The sequence below is a fragment of the Oryzias melastigma genome, linkage group LG12 (genome assembly GCF_002922805.2).
Source record: "Oryzias melastigma strain HK-1 linkage group LG12, ASM292280v2, whole genome shotgun sequence".
Lineage (NCBI taxonomy): Eukaryota > Metazoa > Chordata > Actinopteri > Beloniformes > Adrianichthyidae > Oryzias > Oryzias melastigma.
In genome coordinates, this window is record NC_050523.1 from 15,370,310 (window position 1) to 15,387,536 (window position 17,227).

The window sequence follows — 17,227 nt, forward strand, 5'->3', positions numbered from 1 at the left end:
CCATTCATTCCTGTGCTGGCCACTAGATGGCGCCGAGGCATAAGCAGGCAATTCACCGATTGTAGCTCAGCGGTTTGGGCCTGACCTCTGCTAGGGTTCACCGCTTTTTTTTTTTTTTTTTTTTTAATAACAAAACTGTTTTTTGCTTTTCTTGTCGGAGTCGGAACAAACAAGACAAAGAAGATAAATAGAAAAAATAAAAGATAAAACAAAACAAAAATTCCATAAAGAATTACTCGTAACATTATAGACAACAACAACACACAGCATGGCTTTATGTAAAGGTACAGAAAACATCATTTTAAGATGGACAATAAATGACAAAGCTAATTAAAATGGCAATATGGGAGTATTTTAGTTTTGTTTTTCGTATCTTTAATCTTCACCAAGATGAAAAGTCACAAAAGGACATGTCTATGTTTCTGTACATTCTGTTGTTTTTGATTCATTTTTAGCCTAAAAGTCTGAACAAACTGCTTGTCTTTGAGGTACAAGAGGGATTATGTTTGTGATTGTTCCATGACTATGTCCGAATTCCCATCCTAATCCCTAACTACTAAAAAAATATATATTTATCAGGACTATCTAATGCCCTGGATTTTAAAAGCAATCCAGTCACCATGCTCACTACTTTTCTCTTTCTTTTTTTTGAATACCAGATATGACATCACCAATTTCACAAAGTGAAAACCTTTTAAATATAAACGTTTTACAACGTCTATTTGTGACTCCACTTTTCTGATGATAAAATTGTGGATGGATAATTAAAAAAAAATAATTTAAACATTTCTTTTTTTGCAAAAATGATTAGACCGTAATGCATTGTGGTCTATATTCGTTAATGAAGTGAGCATCGATGCACAGTAGCTTTTCGCAAAAAACTCTGGGAAATTTCTCGTGCGCTCACTATGAGAATTGTAGATTCGGGCAGCACTACAAAATGGCGAGCACGCTATATAGTGCACTCTACAGTGAGAAGGGAAGGAATTTGGACACAGCACATGTGTTTTATTCAAAGATGCAGAGAACCTGTTGATCTGAAATGAAGAAAAGAACAGCCACCTCCATCAGATTTTATGAAGAATAATATTTACCAAAATTTAAATGAAATATAAGACTGTAAAAAAATAAAAAAACAAGAACAAATTTCCATATGTTTGCTTTCTCCATCTTCGTCTCTCTTTATTTTCCTCTACTTGAACTAGAACTTGAATTAGCATTGGGTTTGATGTGTATAACTGAGTTTGTAATCATCAAAGGCTTTAGTGAAATAAGCAAGTGGTGTCTTACATCACCACAGCGCTCAGCATCTCTGGACACTCTGCAGTCCAGAGATTTGCATCTGACCTTCACCTGGTGAACAAAAACACATGCAAAGTAGAGCGTGACGGGAAAATCTGAAAATCTGCTGGAAAAAGCTTCAGCTCAGAAAGCAGGTGGTGGCAGTTTTGATGTTGTCCACGTTTTCCCTCGATAAAATCTTAGATCTTTTCAGGATTCAGGTCAGCTTTAAAAATCACGTGATTTGAGAAAATTGACCAGTATTCCACCCATTCTCTAACTCCCTTTCAGAGTCACTAGAGCCAACCCAACTACTGTTGGAAGAAGGCAGGGTCGGGGAACTTCATTCATTCATCATCCATCCATCTTCTTGACCGCTTCTTCCCTTTCGGGGTCACGGGGGTGCCGGAGCCTATCCCGGCTACTGATGGGCGAAGGCGGGGTACACCCTGGACAGGTCGCCAGTCTGTCGCAGGGCCTCAATCACACACCCATACACTCTCACATTCACACCTAGGGACAATTTAGAGTCACCAATGAACCTATGAAGCATGTTTTTGGACGGTGGGAGGAAGCCGGAGTCCCCGGTGAAAACCCACGCATGCACGGGGAGAACATGCAAACTCCACACAGAAAGGTCCCAGCCGGGATTCAAACCGGGGCCTTCTCGCTGTGATGCAAGAGCGCTAACCACTGCGCCACCGTGCAGCCCAGGTCAGGGAACTTCTCTACTTAAAAAAAAAAAAAATCTCTTTCCACCCTGTTATGATTAGGCAAGCAGGAGGAAATGTAGATGCAGAAAGAGTAACACAAAGTACAAAGCCACATATTAACAAGGACATCAGGATCTTCAAACAGGTCAGGAAACAAAACGATCCGACACAGAAAGCTTCAGCAGAGAACGTTTAGTATACAAAACCTAATTACTGATGTGCAGGCAGCTGTGACTGATCAGCAGGATCCACAGGAATAAAGGGTGGAGTCACAGCAGCCTGCACAGGAGCAAAAGAAAAAAACTGAAAAACACAAAACAAGCAGAACGTGACACACCCTCCGCAAGTGATTCCTCATCCAAGCTCAGCCCCTCTTGCACAGTATCTTTACTATTTCTAGAACTGCTCTATTCTGGACCGTCTGAGATCTTTCCAACGATCTGCTGTAGTTTATTATGCATACATTTACTCCTGCGACTTATACTTTCAAAAACACTGTGGTTTATAGAGTAACATTAATTACAAAGCAGACAATAAAGGGTTAAAGAACCTATTTGTTTAATTCTAATTACAATTTTATCAATTATCAATACGTTCATTCATAGTTAAAAACAAAAAGAAAATTTGAGTAAAACACGTAAAGATTTAGGTTCACATCTTCCACAGGATTCCTATTAAAGGTTTTGTTGGCCTTTTTTTGACACCATTGTTTCTTTTTTATCTCCTCTAGCTAATAAACAATTAACCACAAAAGCGAGTGAATCTTCTGTCCAAGTCAGCATTCCTCTTTAGCTGATGTTGTGTTTCAGGCTTTTCTTTCTGCCCTAACAGGGGAGCAAAAAGGGACCAAGCAGGTTAAGATCTGAAACAGCTTCTACACGCTGCCTCAGGGGGCTGTAATGAACAGGAGCCTATATTGTGCTGCAGTAAGCAAAAATGTGTGGCTACAACCACCCAGAGCTCAAATACATCACACCTGCCTGCTGGTTGTTTCTGCTTGGAAGGCTAAAATCAGAGCTCAGTTTTTTATCAGAGCAACTGCATGTTTTTTTGTTTCATTTTTCAATGAGGAAAATACAATTAGGAATAGATACTGGCCTTGTAATTAAATAAAATGAAATGTGTTCCCTAATTTTTATTTACCTGAATCTGGCATAGACTCAAAAGCATTTATTAGGTTTTTTAAAAATACGTTTTATCCTATTAATATTTCATGAGCTACAAATCCTCCCGACAGCAGAGGACTACAGGGATTTGACTGCAGTGCAGACACATTTGCACGAGAGGTCAGTGTGTCACTGTCTTCTTCAGCTAACAGTAAATTTGATGGACAAGCTCCAATAAAGAAAGAAAGAACACTATGAAATACACTATGAAATGACAAAAACTCTGTTTTTATTTCATTTTAAATCAGACGTATCAGAAAACATTAAAGGGACTTAATGTAATCATTTAAGTACATCAATACAAATGATCTATTTTATGGCTTTAAATTGAAAAAAAGGCCTGTTTTTTTGTAAACTGTCAGCCATTTTTTAAAAAGTAAAACAGGAAATTGGAATTTAATGGGACAAAATAATGGCAAAATTTTACCTCATCGGTTAAAAATTCAGGCTTTAAGCTTAGATAATTGTATATTTTAGGTAAGATTTTACAATATCTTATTTATGTCTAATTCAACATTTTCTGACATGCATTCATTTTTTTCCAAATTTAATTTCCTCTTTAACTCATGTTGGTTTTTAATAAATAAATTAATACATGGTATCGCTCTTGTTTTTATTTCCATTTACTGGTCACCTGATTTTATTAAAAAAGGTTTTTAAAATAAAACATATATGACAGAATTAGAAATGTTAAGGGTGAACATCAGGTGCTTCTATTTTTTCAATAAAATGGGTTTTCAGGCATTTGTTTTCTACAAAAATGTTGATCTGTCATCCTATCAGCTGTAAGAAACTTTGTGGTGAACAACACACACTAGTGGACAACCTCTGCAACTGTAAAACACACACTAAAGGACGAAATAAAAACACAATCACACAATTTACAGAAAAGGCAGTTGTATGTTTTATTCAACTGAAGACCAAAGAACAGCATGAGAAGACTGATAGATGTAAGATCCCATTTTGTCGTGAAGAACCTTTCATGCATTGACGATACAGTGGTTTGGCATGCATTGTGACAGATCCTGCACATTTTTTTTATTTTTTAGATGCAAATGTGAGAAATAGAAATGAGGGCAGGACTCTAATAAAAACTATTACAAGTACAAAATTGAACTTTTTTTTTCTTTTTTTGCTTTGACTATATTTTTTAATCAAAACCAGATGATGCTTCAGTAGATTTTTCATCTTTTTTAACACTTTAACTAATTTATTTCTCTGCCTCCTAACTAAAAAGCGTCTCTCAACAGGCCAGAGAGTCAATAATCTGTCCTTCAAAGTCTGTAAAGTTTTATTGTACATAAAAAAGAGGCGAGGCAGTGTCACTTAGCTCTCTGAATAATTTAGCTATTAAACAAAATTATCATTCTAAATGTTTCATGTCTCTAAATTAAATATTTCCATGAAAAAAAGCGAACACAGCCTCTGGGTGTTCTCACTGTACAATCAGACAGGAAGTACCATGGCACCTCAAAGACGCATCGTGTGCATAGTACGAGTGGTAGAAACAGACGTACAGCAGGTACGGTTCAGAGTAACATGCAAACACAGAAAGAAGTACAAAAACACAGAGTCCCTTTGAAATACAGTCAGCACAGAAGTGCACAAATAATGTAAAAAATGTCTCAAAACAGTGTTTACTACAGACAGGGTCCGTTACTTTATCTACACCAACAGCTTTCAAAATAAAATACAACAAGAGGATGAACGAAGAGAAATGAAGAAAGTGACTATTTGCAATGTGAAAAAGAATACCTCATAAAGGGAAATGTTTGTTTAAATCTTTCCCCACGTGACTTTTTTCCGTGGGTATGTCATGCATAGATTAGCAAAATAAAAAAGTGAATGTGCACTATTTTCCTTTTCTCTGCTTTGAGTCAGTGTAACAACTAAACTTCTCGTGTTCTAAAATATTCCTTTTTTGCAGATTGATTTAAACCAAAATTATTAGGTAAAAACTGTCAACATTTCAAAATAGGGTTAAAACTCATTAATTTTGAAAAGGGAAACAATTAGCCCTGCGACAGACTGGCGACCTGTCCAGGGTGTACCCCGCCTTCGTCCTTCAGTAGCCGGGTTAGGCTCCGGCGCCCCCGCGACCCCGAAAGGGACAAAGCGGTCCGGAAAATGGATGGATGGAAACAATTATGAAATGCAGCAGAAATGGTTCTGCATGTCTAAAAACACATAAAAAAACATCTTAAACTTCCTTTACAGGTTTTTTCACACTAATACTTTTTCTCGTTATGTGCATTCAATACATTTAATACTCAGTTAGCTGCAGCCCAGCGGTTTCAAGTGATATCAAACACCTACAAACTCATCATGAATCTATTAAAAAAATATTAAAAGCTGTTTTTTCTTTACCATCTCGATGAAATAATTGTTCACAAAGCACTACATCAAATATTTTAAAGCTTTCTATAGATTGTGGGACACAAAGGCAAAAAAAAAGGTCAATTTGTGACGTCTACAAGAATGTGGATCTTTATAAATAGCTTATACAGTATTTGCATTGAGAAAATAAATGCATGCATTCAGTATAGAGTAAACATTTTTTCTATTCCCTTTTTTTCCCATTTTGACTAAAACAGTCCAAAGATTTTACTCTGAGATATTTGACAAAACTTGGAACTGTCACTCTGAAGGATGTTCCTCCAGTGGATCTTTAGGAAATCTTCTCTACTAAAGAGTGTTGCTACGGTGATGGCAAAGATCCCTACACTTAAAGCCATCAACACCTCCCGTTCCCAAGCCCTGTGTACCTGAAGGTACTGTCAAGTAGAGACGAAGAAACACAAGAGGATCAACTACACTTCCACCTGAAACTGTACAGTTTAGAGCCTGAGACGAAGCATGCTGGGACCACAGCTGCATGCAGGAGAAGAGAAGGTGTGAAGTGAGTCAAAAAAGGTTTGGGAATCAAACCCCGGAAGGTCCCTGTGGGATGACAAAGTGCCTCAGATGATGAAAATTCTTCCCTTTTTTCAACATGTGTTCCCACCTTCCAAAAAACCAAAAGAAGTCTGTCGATTGCCAGTTCAGAAGAGTGTAAAGGGGAGTTGTGTTGTGTGGTTGTAGACAAGAGGATACCACTGTGCATATTATCAGGAAAGAGTTTCATCCTCTCCCACGTAGGGCAGGCTCCTCACAGCGTCAGCACTCTCCGGTTTCCTGAGAAACAACACACGAGTTACATCCAGTTTGTCTGTTTTAACTAAAGAAAAAAAATAAAACGCATCTGTATTGGATCATCTATTATTCCAAGTTGTTCTGAGAAAACTGAACATAGAGAGAATTTGGGCAGGAGGTTGAAGTTGTAGAGGATGATAGATGATAGAGGATGACATTAAAGAAAAAAAATAACTACTGTTCATTTGAAAGAATGGGAGAAAAAATAAAATTGATTCAGAATTTTTTGTGGCGTTAAAGCAAGTTTTGTAGCTTAAATAATGAGTTTAGAATGCTCTCTCACAAGAGGTCAAGCACATATATTGTCACAAAACACGCCGCGCTCCCATAGCATCTGTAAAAATGACGACTAGTGAAATTACTTTTTATCTTCTACATTGTGAATGCAACTGCAAACAGCTGCTTATACTGCATTTGAGATGTGGGAGGGGCGGAGTTACTGACTGCTGGATGGAAAGACTAAAAATAATATTCTATATATACTGTACACTGGATTCTCCTCAAGTCTCCAAAAACTGCAGAAATGTTTATTTGATGCGTCGATTTTCTATTTAAATATGTCACTGGAAGATTTGGAAAATATGTAAAAGTGAAAGATGTTTAAGTTGTAAATACTACAGTCATATAAAGCAGTAAATATGGAGGCTAGACTGTAAGAACATTTTGATCCATTGATTAAATTAAAACATTGACCTGTACAAGTCTGTGGCCAGAATATAAAGCCGAAACGAACACATGCCATCATTTTGATGAGTTTGTTCAGCTCTAAACATTTGAATTGATAGCTTAAATAAACCAATAGTCTGCCACCTTTAAGACTTAAAGAGTCATTGGGGTCAATTTCTCACTGACCACAACCCAGTAAGAGCCACAAAGTATTTCTTCATCCTTTAGTAAAATAAGACACTGATTTGTATTTATGCTATTGTTACTATTATGATAAGTATAAATGAACTATTGCTTTTTTGGCATATATAAAACACAAAGAGAAATTAGCCCTATTTTTAAAATAAACAAGTTTATAACTTCTGAAAGAGAGTCACATGACTTCCTTTCAAAATAAAATACATCCTGTACCTTATAGAGTTATGTCAATGCAGAAAATGTAGGAGCTGGGAGTATGATGTTAGCAGTGATTACAAAAGGCAAATAAATTAATAATTAAAATAAAAAATATATTAGTGACAAAACAAAATTCAATCAGAGCCAACTACACAATAAACCACATTAGAAATTCCTGGATTTATTTCAAAAAAGCCATTTTGCGTAATGAACTGTCAGAGAATTGTGGGATCTGTAGTCCGGAGCCTGGTGGAATGATGCGAACTTTGCTATAATTATTTATGAGTGAGTTCAATAAAGTTTGACCTATTTGACTGTTTCACTTGATGTGTTATGGTCCAAAAATACTGAAAAACATTTTATTTTTCACAAAGAAGGGTCAAAAAGCCTAATGTGGGTTCAGAGTCGCAGGTTGAAGACCCCTGAAATAAACCCTCACAAACTAAAGTAAACATCTACAAAGGTAATGCCTGTGAGTGAAACTGGCTGCTCATATCCTACAGTGTGTGCTCCAACTCTTCAAACAGGCTGAAGCTGTGCTAACCCAGTTCACCTTATTTGGTTAGGTTGAGTAAATCAGGATTTCACACAGCAGCTCATGAAATAGAATGTTTTTGGGGGAATAGAATCACCCAAAAAACTCTCAGGAAATAAACCTGTGTGGACAGATGCAAAGACCCAAGGATCTGTAGAGAATCCTTACGTGAGAGTTTGTGCTGGAGCACACAAACTGCTGCGGTCTTCCTTCCGGCCCCAGTCGAAGGGGTTCCCAAAGGAGCGCTTCCTCAGCATGGTTCTGACCAGGATCTGCAAGAAGAAGCATCAAAACAAAACAGCACCAATCTAAATATTTAAGTTTTTTTTTTATATACTCAATTAAAACTGTTTTAGTATAAATAAAAATGCAAAGTGAAGTGGGTGGAGAACACCTAGATCTTTCTGTACATTGTTTATTAAAAACAGGATTTGACTGTCACATTTATTCATCTCTACTTCATAATCAATTTTCAAACGGTTGGTACTTCCATGAATTCAAAGGGACGTTATCCTTACGTCACTACCAAATTTGAGTCCCTGATTGGTCAAAGTTTAACCTTCAACGGCTGTTCAATAAACACGTTTTGTTCATGGAGGCTAAAAACGGTTTCAGAAACTTGTGTAGATACGTGTGAATGCGAGAGTTTTGAACACAGAAGACTGAAACACACATTTATAAGAGTTTACTTTATTCCATATATGTCTATTTGCGTGTGCAGTGTAGTAAACCAACATGTAAACCTGTAACCGGGAATTTATTGAAATGTAGAAAACATATTGCTGCAGATTTAAGGTGAAAAGGGTAAAGAATAAATATTAAGCACCAGAACTTCCACTCCAAACTGTTACAACATTTTAAGATATGTACAAACCGTTTCCTCCACAGGAACTGTTGCCTGAACTGGAAAGATCAACATTTCCCATAAAAAGACATAGACCCTGGAAGACTTCTCTGAGGTCAAAATGAACCATATAATGCTTGTAAACTTTGCGTGAGACCAGAGAGTGAAGAACCTACCACTGTTGCCAGGCTTGGAATGTGTTTAACAGAGTTCTCCACCTCCTCTTCAGTGACTTCAATCAGCATACAGCAGTTGTCATCCTCAGGAGGAAGAGGCTCAGCACCGTGCCTCGTCACCCATGAGTGCACCTACACACAAGAGACACACCATGTTAGCACAGTTTCCTCGCTCTGATCTGAGGGAGATTTTTATAAACATGGCATCATGTTATACATCCTCATAAACCAGTTTTAGCCTGCAGAGTCCATTCTTCAGCACTGGACCCCACTAAGAAACGTCTGAATTATGATTATCATTTCAACATTTTAAAGCAAATATGTAAAAATAAAACAGAGAATTAGATAAAACTAGGAAAAGTTGATAAAAGAGATATTTGTATATATTTCTAATTAATAAATTGGTACTTTACAAAACTAGAAAGCTAAACAAAAAAATTCCAGATTATCTTCTGAATAATGGTCATATTCTGGATGGGATTGCATCATATTTATTTGTTTTAAAGACATATAAATGTGTCCATTAACATTTTTTACAAGTGTTTTATTTAAAATAACAGTCATTGACAGATGACATAGAGATGCACAATTTTACAAAGAAACTCTTGACCGGATGACCACATGACAGTTCTTTTGTTGTAGTATAATGTTGTAACATATTTTTACTTATTATTGCTAAATTTAAAAACACAGACTGAACTAAAGCTGTGCATCACCGCCAAAATACTTCAATTTTATATGGGACTGTATTTTCTCCAATAACATTTATTTTTTTTAATTTACCATAAAACATAAAGCGGAATGAATGATCCTATATCCATTCAAAACCATGGACAACACATTTACATCATCAGTTCTATGAACTGAATGGGTGAGTTTTCATTAATCCCAGTGGGAACTCTTAATATAAGCTAACAAAAACCGTTTCTAATTAAAAGAAAAAAAGTACTTTTAAAGAAAAATAAATTAAAAGAATTTTAAATGTATTCCCCTATGGATTTATACAGCAATTAAATGCTTGCTGTTCCTGCAAAATATGAACTTAATCCAGCTAAAATAATCATATATAAGGAGGTTGTCTTGTTATTTTTGTAGCCAAGTTGGTTTAGCACAGTGTCAGAACACTAGCATTCATGTAAACATGTGTGGTCTATCGCTTTAACACTTCTACAGGTGTTGCTTACCTTTATCTGTGGCACTGTTATTCTGGTCTCCGGATTCTTTTCCAGCATTTTTAACAACAAATCTTTGAGGTCGTCTGATATGTCTGCACTGTTCACACACAAACACAAACAAACCAGAAACATATTACACTGCCTCAGCCTATTTCTATATTTATCACTGCAAATACGCCTTTAAATGACATCCAGATGAGGGCAAAACGACCCGACACGGAGAGCTTACCGATCAGGAATCACTACAGGCTGTGTCTTGATTTTCTGATGAAGGCTGAGAATGCGCTCATCCATAAATGGACACTGAATGAAAATGACATATGGGCTGTAATCAACACCAGTGTGATGCATGAGGTGCACTTATGCATTCCAATGTATACTTACCACTCCAAAGACAAAGCAATAGAGAGTTACCCCCATGGCCCACACATCCAAAGCCTTAAAAAACAGAGTTAAAAACTGTTAAACTAACTTTATTTAGATTTCAAAATAAGAAAATGAGTAAATAATATGGATTTCTAAAATGTCAACACAGCTTTATGCAATCCCGACTTTTAACAGCAGATGGCGCCAAAGAGCTTCTTCACCTTCCCAGAGAAATTCTTTCTGGTTTCCGAGAGGGCTTCAGGGGCGAGGAAAGCGGGCGTTCCCACAGTGCTGGTCAGCAGAGCGTCGGCTCCCTCAAACTGGTTGCTGACTCCAAAGTCTGCGATCTTGATGTGGCCGTCCTCTCCCACCAGCAGGTTAGAAGGTTTCACGTCTCGGTGGATGATCTTCTGGTAATGTACTACGATTACAACGAGATCCCGTTTGAGAAGCTCTGCTCAGATAACGGGTGATTATTTATGTTCTGCACACAGCAGATGAAAACTGTGAAAACAGGTCTCAAAATAGCATTTCACACTCACGAGTTTTTGAATTTCTATTTAATCCTTTTGTTGGAGTCATGAAAGCGGGATGTTTGGATCGACAGGAAATGATAGACTAAAATTACACCTTCAATCCAAGCAGATGGTGAACTGAAGTAAAAATGCTTGGCAGTAAAAGCTGTAGTTTTTTTCCCCCACAGACAAACCTTTACAGTTAGTTGTGACTCAAGACAAGCATATTTCATTTTTGGAGCACAACCGTTCTAATGAGTCCAGACTATTGATGTGTCGTTGATGCAGAGCCAGAGCTCTCCTTTCCTCATAACACTCGAGAGCAAGCTCTGCTTCTGAGCTGAAGCACATCGGGAGCCACGGGGATGATGGGAAATGAGCCTGGTGGGCGGCTGGAGTCAAGTGGCTCAGATGAAGGACTGGCACAAAAGGCAAACACAAATTACAGGACAGAGGAGATCTCGACAACACTCAGAGCTTATTGTTTGCTCAGTCCTCAAAGTATACTTGGAGATGAATATTTATTGATGAAGAGTTTCTTTAAAGAGGAAGAGTTTTTTTATTGCAACAGTCTCAAACTTTCTCGTATCTACTCTATATTGCTTTGTTTATTATTTTTTAATTTCAATGTTAATAATAATTTGTCAATTCAATGTGACCATGGAATCTTTATGGTCACATTCACTTGGGTCCTCTTAGTGCCTCTAATTAGGTCACTGTTGTATACATTGGGGTAAAAAATGTATCTGGCAGTCAGCAACTTAAATGAAATGACAAGCCTGTCATAAGCACACAAGTTTGGAAGGGGAAGAACGCTGAAACACATCCTTAGAACACAATATCCACTGTAAAGCATGGAGGTGGAAATATCATGATTTGGAGCAGCTTTTCTGCACACTGCACTGTCACACTGCTGCTAGGTACAATATGTGCATATTACACGGATGAAAATTGGTGATACGTACACAGCAAAATCTGTAGTGTTAATTTGTGTTGATTTTTTCCAGCGTTAAGTATTTTGAGTTGATAATGTTGGTGCTGTTTTACACCCCCTGAGTTAAAGCAGTATTGGAGGCGGAGCTTCCAATACTGTTTCCAGTAACACCGGCTGACGGAGTTGTTTCAAAATCCGTTTGTGTGTTTTTTCTCTGTGTATTTCTTTCACATTATAACATATTTTGACACTTTTGCTCAGACCGCTGAACCTTCAACCCAGCTGTGGACAAGAAGGGAAAAGATAAACGTGTAGCTGCTTCTACATGTCTTCTGTATGATCAAAGAAAGGCTCACTTCAACTGCTGATGGTTATTTGTATTGTGGCAACCTGGGGGTTAGCCCCGCCTTCAGCTCCTAAGACTCATGGGAAGTGGAAAATCTTGGATGTGTTACATCGCTCACCATAAGTGAGGGAGCTGTGAGCAGAAGTGACCTTCATGCTGTTTGAGACTCTTGTAAGACCAAAGAGCACTTGATGGACATCATATAACACCTATTTATTTAAGTCTATATCAACCTTTCTAAGACTGCTAGGGTGTGCTGTAGGGAGCACAAGTGATGGTTCACAATGAGTGACAAACCTGCTGGGTGTTAACATTATGTAAATAGCAACATAGACATAATTATACATATATATATATATATATATATATATTCTTAAGTTCTGTTTTTAATTACTCAATTATTACTTAATAAACTGTCCAAAAGATACATTATATTTTAATGTACAAAAAACACAATGATGGAAAATCAACTCAAAGAAAGAGCTCATTTTTGACACAATTTAGTGTTTAAAAAAAACACTGTCAAGGTGTCAAAAAACAACACTGAGACTTTCAGTCATGTAACACGATTACAGAGTTTAAAAAGTTTCACTTTCTATAGTGCAATTTTAACACTGGACTGGTGAGAATTATATAAACACTTGCAAAGTGTTAAAACTGACTCTATTGGAGTTAAAATAACAGTACTGATTTTGCTGTACATGGAAAAAGTGAGAGAAGTTGTGGTCTTTTATGTTAAATTTTCACGGATGTATCATGAATCAACCGCGTTAAAATGCAGAAGTACAAAGAAACCATGCATAAACGTGCGCTACATTGCATTTCTTCACTTTAACATTCAGAGCACTGAGCAGAAATCACATTGCGTCAGCACCACACAACCTGTCACTCATCATACAATGCACGAGCCGTGCTCACGATCATTGTACTATGTGATCCATTAGTGATTCAGGTGTCAATTATTCAATTAAATTCAATTTCATCTAAATAGCCCTATATCACAAAAACAATTACCTCATGGGCTTCATGTCGGTAATTTTACAGAGGGTCTGTCATAAAATATAAACAACAGCTAATTGCTAAACTAAACAGACTAAATAAAAAACTAAAAAAAAGACCCAAAATATTTAACGGCTCAAAACTGAAATCACGTAAAGACTCATCGGCTGAGACCATCAACGGACACCTGTGCATATCGACAAATGATGAACGCAAGAAACACTTCTGAATTACGGCTAATTTCTGAACCTTAATCCAAAAGAGAATTTGTGGAGAGAGTTGAAAGTCGCTCAAAACATCACAGCTCTTGAGAAGATCTGCATGGAAGAATGGACCAAAATAGCAGACAAACCAACAGGAAACCTTTGACCTTCGTCACTACCAACCAGGGTTTCATTACAAAGAATTGAGGCGAACTTTTAAATACATTCTGCATAATTACCTAAATTTTTAAAAATCATACAATGTGATTTCCTTGATTCTTTTTTTTACATTCTGCTTCTAACAGCTGACGTTTTTCTATGATAAACAGGCCAAACACATTTTTGAAAATTGAGACAAAAAAGTCTTGTTGAAAAAACGTATTTAGTTTAAATCACATCCATTTATGCATCATTAGATTACTTCTGTTTGCTGCTACCGGTTTATTATTTTGCTGCTTCATTGTGTGTATAATTACTGCACCACGCCAGTTCATAAATGCAGAAAATTCTATAAACTGTTTGAGTCTGATTAAGACTTTTTCACAGCAGGAGAGATCGTTTCTCAAACAGTGGAAATGTGACTCGGCTACAAGTGATTTATGTATTAAGGATTCATTAAAAGGCTTTAAAGCACTCTTGATCACCAACTGGGTGTTAAAGGGTCATAATGGACTCACAGTACTCGATTCCTCTCAGCAAATCCTGGAAGTAAAAACGGGCCTGGTCTTCACTGAACGGTTTATCCGTGGGCACCTCCATCACAGCCCTGGGGAAACATCAGAAAGGAATCATGACTACCAAGAGGGCGGGAGTTCAAAGTATCGTCATTTCTGCGACTGAAGACGTTTTACTCACCCTTTTTTCACCAACTCAAACACTGTGACAAAAACACAGACAAAATGAAGGTTAGATGAAGGTTGTATTGCTTTCTCAAAAGCAGTCTTAGTATAAAATGTGTTTTTTTAGTTTGAAGAACGGAGAGTCCAACAAAAGCATACCCATGTACAGATGGTCTTCACTGGGGTCATCCAAAACCTGGCAGAATCACAGACGCAGAGAAATCCGTGTTAACACAAACTTGAACATCTACCAAGAATTCCTTTTCATTTTAAATTAATTTCAAACAAATGTGTTAAAATGTAAGGTTTCAGCTTTTAACATGATGAAATGACTCACCTCAACCAGTTTAACAACATTAGGATGGTCCAGTTTCTTAAGAATGGCTATCTCCTGATAAACCCGCTCCAGTGGGCCTTTGGGCTGAGTCGGACCCTCGGGGAGCGCTCTGGCCCCGCGAGGAGGTGGTCTTCCTGAATAAAAGTTATAACAGATGACAGGTGGGGAGGGGTGTGGCCTTCAGCGTTTATGCAGAGTCTCACAAGAGCGTTTAACGCAGCTGTCTGCTGCTTTTTACTTACGTGGGAATCCTGCCTGCCTCATCAGCTTCTTCTTGGACAACACTTTCATCGCCTGCATGGAAAAGGGGAAAATGAGACAAAGAAAAGCAAAACATTCACTACAAATGATTCTTGATGGCTGATACTATCCACTCCTTCTCTATACCTTAAAGGAGAAGTGTCAAACTCAATCGCACAGGGGTCAAAATCCAAAACACACCTTAGGTCGCGGGCCAAACAAGATAAACATTTATTGAACATTCTAAAACTTAATTGTTAAACTTTAAAACTGTAACATTTTAAGATTATTATGAACTAGATATATAGCATTCCCTGTGATAATGCTAGTGTGAATGCTGTAAGCTGAATTTGGCCACTAAAGTGGATAGCTGAAATTACTGAAGCTAATAGCTGAAAATGCTGAAGCTGAAAACCAGCTAAAATATTAGCTAAGAGCCAAATTAGCCTAAAAAACTTTTTTTTTAAAAACTTAGGTTAGTCAAAACAGCTAGCATGTAGCTGAAAAAATAGCTTAACTTCAAAATATCCTTGAAAACTGAAAAAACCTAAATTAGCCAAAACAGCTAGCATGTACTGGTAGCTGAAATATTAGCTTAACCTTAAAATAGCCTAAAAAATCCTAGTAAATGCAAAAATAGTCCAAAAAGCTATCAGAATGCCAATTTTTTAAACTTCAAAACAGTAATCCTTTAACATAATGATGAATAATAAAAAGGCAGGAATATTATTCCAGAATAAATCAATTTAAAACTTCAACAACTTTCAATATTTTACTCTTCATAAAAATATATTTTGTCAAAATTATACAAGTTAGAAATGAGCACAAGATAACATCGAGCCATTAATGACAATAGAATAAAATGATCTGGAGGGCCGGATCCGGCCCCCGGGCCTAGACTTTGACACATGTGCCTTAAGAGTCTCAGCCTGTGAACACTGCAAGGTGTTTTCCAATCCTTCCCTGTTGGTCAAAGTTTGCACCCATCAGCTCTAGTTTGGAAGATTTGCCCCAAAAAATAGTAAAATATGGAAGTTATCAGCCAGTTGAACGGATTACCAACAAATATATATCAAGCAGTTAGGTAAAGTAACAGAAACAATTTTTGGTGAATTAGAGAGGAAGACATGCAGATGTGTAGTCTTTCAAAACCCATAAAGGCTGTAAAAGTGGGTCTCCAGCTTTTGGGATTTGAGGCTATGATTGAAAAGCTGAACGGTTATTATGTCTGCAGTCTCAGCAGTCACAATACTTAACATCAACCAGCAAATAATCAAGCACGCTTTATTCCCGCATGGAAATCAACTCAATTAGTCAAAGTTCTTCTTGTTCATCTCCCTCAACAATCATGAAAGCTGCATGTTACCAAATATGCAAAAACACAGAGGGCAGATGCAGACTGTAATAGGGCTGCTTGTCGCATTAAGTGATGATGACGAGGGTTTAATTGCTCAATGTGGCGTGTAGGCTTTTTAAACTGAAGTCGTTTCAGCATCACTGCCAGCAAACAGACATTTTTAATCCTTTACTAAGATTTTAATTGTAAGGAGTTGACTTGATTAGTAAAAAATAAATGACATTTTATTATTAGAGACCCACTTTAATGAAAATGGTGTATTTTTAGCACGTTCTTGTAGCATTTTTCTGATGATGGAGGACATATGTAAAGAAAAGTAAGCTTAACCCATAAAGATCCAGACCCATTTTGTCAAAAAACAACAACATTATATGGAATGCACCATAAACCAAGTAGACCACGTAATGCATTTCTGATGTTTTCTGTGACACTGACGTCACCATCGGTTCTCTTGGGTTAAAATTGCTTTTCTAACAATAATAGTCCCGCCTACAACTTTGACCAAATTTCTAATTTAATTTGTGCCACTCTGCAGAAACTGTCCTACAAAATGACACAGATTTTTTTGATTTTGGAAAAAAACCAGCATAATTAAAATTAACAGAACACTAAGAACGCTTTTAAAATAGATCAAAAGATGATCAGAGTGGGACTTTAGAGCATTAGTTGTGGATGTTGCATGGTGATTGTTGAAGTAAAAGTGGGCTAAAAACTCACATAATATGTGTTGTCATCCTCATTGTAAGCCAGCTTCACAACACCATAGGAGCCCTGAGAAATGAAATAAAAATATAAGGAATTGAGATTAACAGGAGGAAAAGCAAAAAATAAAAACACTTTGGGCAAAGCAACATCTTGTAAATTAATGTAAATTAGATTTGCATTGAAAGGAGAGGTAAAAAATTAGAAATTCATATTAGTCTTTTTTTTTTTTTTGCTTTTAGGTT

General features: G+C 37.0%; 1 protein-coding gene across 1 annotated transcript in view; it reads right to left on the reverse strand.

Annotated features, from left to right (window-relative positions):
- Positions 1–4,040: 4,040 nt before the first annotated feature.
- LOC112163231 (calcium/calmodulin-dependent protein kinase kinase 2) overlaps positions 4,041–17,227 on the reverse strand; it is a gene marked incomplete at its 5' end in the record, with an annotated part of 22,576 nt that continues 9,389 nt past the window's right edge. Inside the window, 13 exon segments of the mRNA XM_024299528.1 lie at positions 4,041–6,334; positions 8,118–8,221; positions 8,970–9,101; positions 10,154–10,241; positions 10,374–10,447; positions 10,529–10,582; positions 10,732–10,931; positions 14,185–14,273; positions 14,363–14,384; positions 14,506–14,542; positions 14,684–14,817; positions 14,926–14,977; positions 16,998–17,051. Coding sequence (XP_024155296.1) covers positions 6,268–6,334; positions 8,118–8,221; positions 8,970–9,101; positions 10,154–10,241; positions 10,374–10,447; positions 10,529–10,582; positions 10,732–10,931; positions 14,185–14,273; positions 14,363–14,384; positions 14,506–14,542; positions 14,684–14,817; positions 14,926–14,977; positions 16,998–17,051 — 1,107 coding nt within the window. The 3' untranslated portion in view covers positions 4,041–6,267.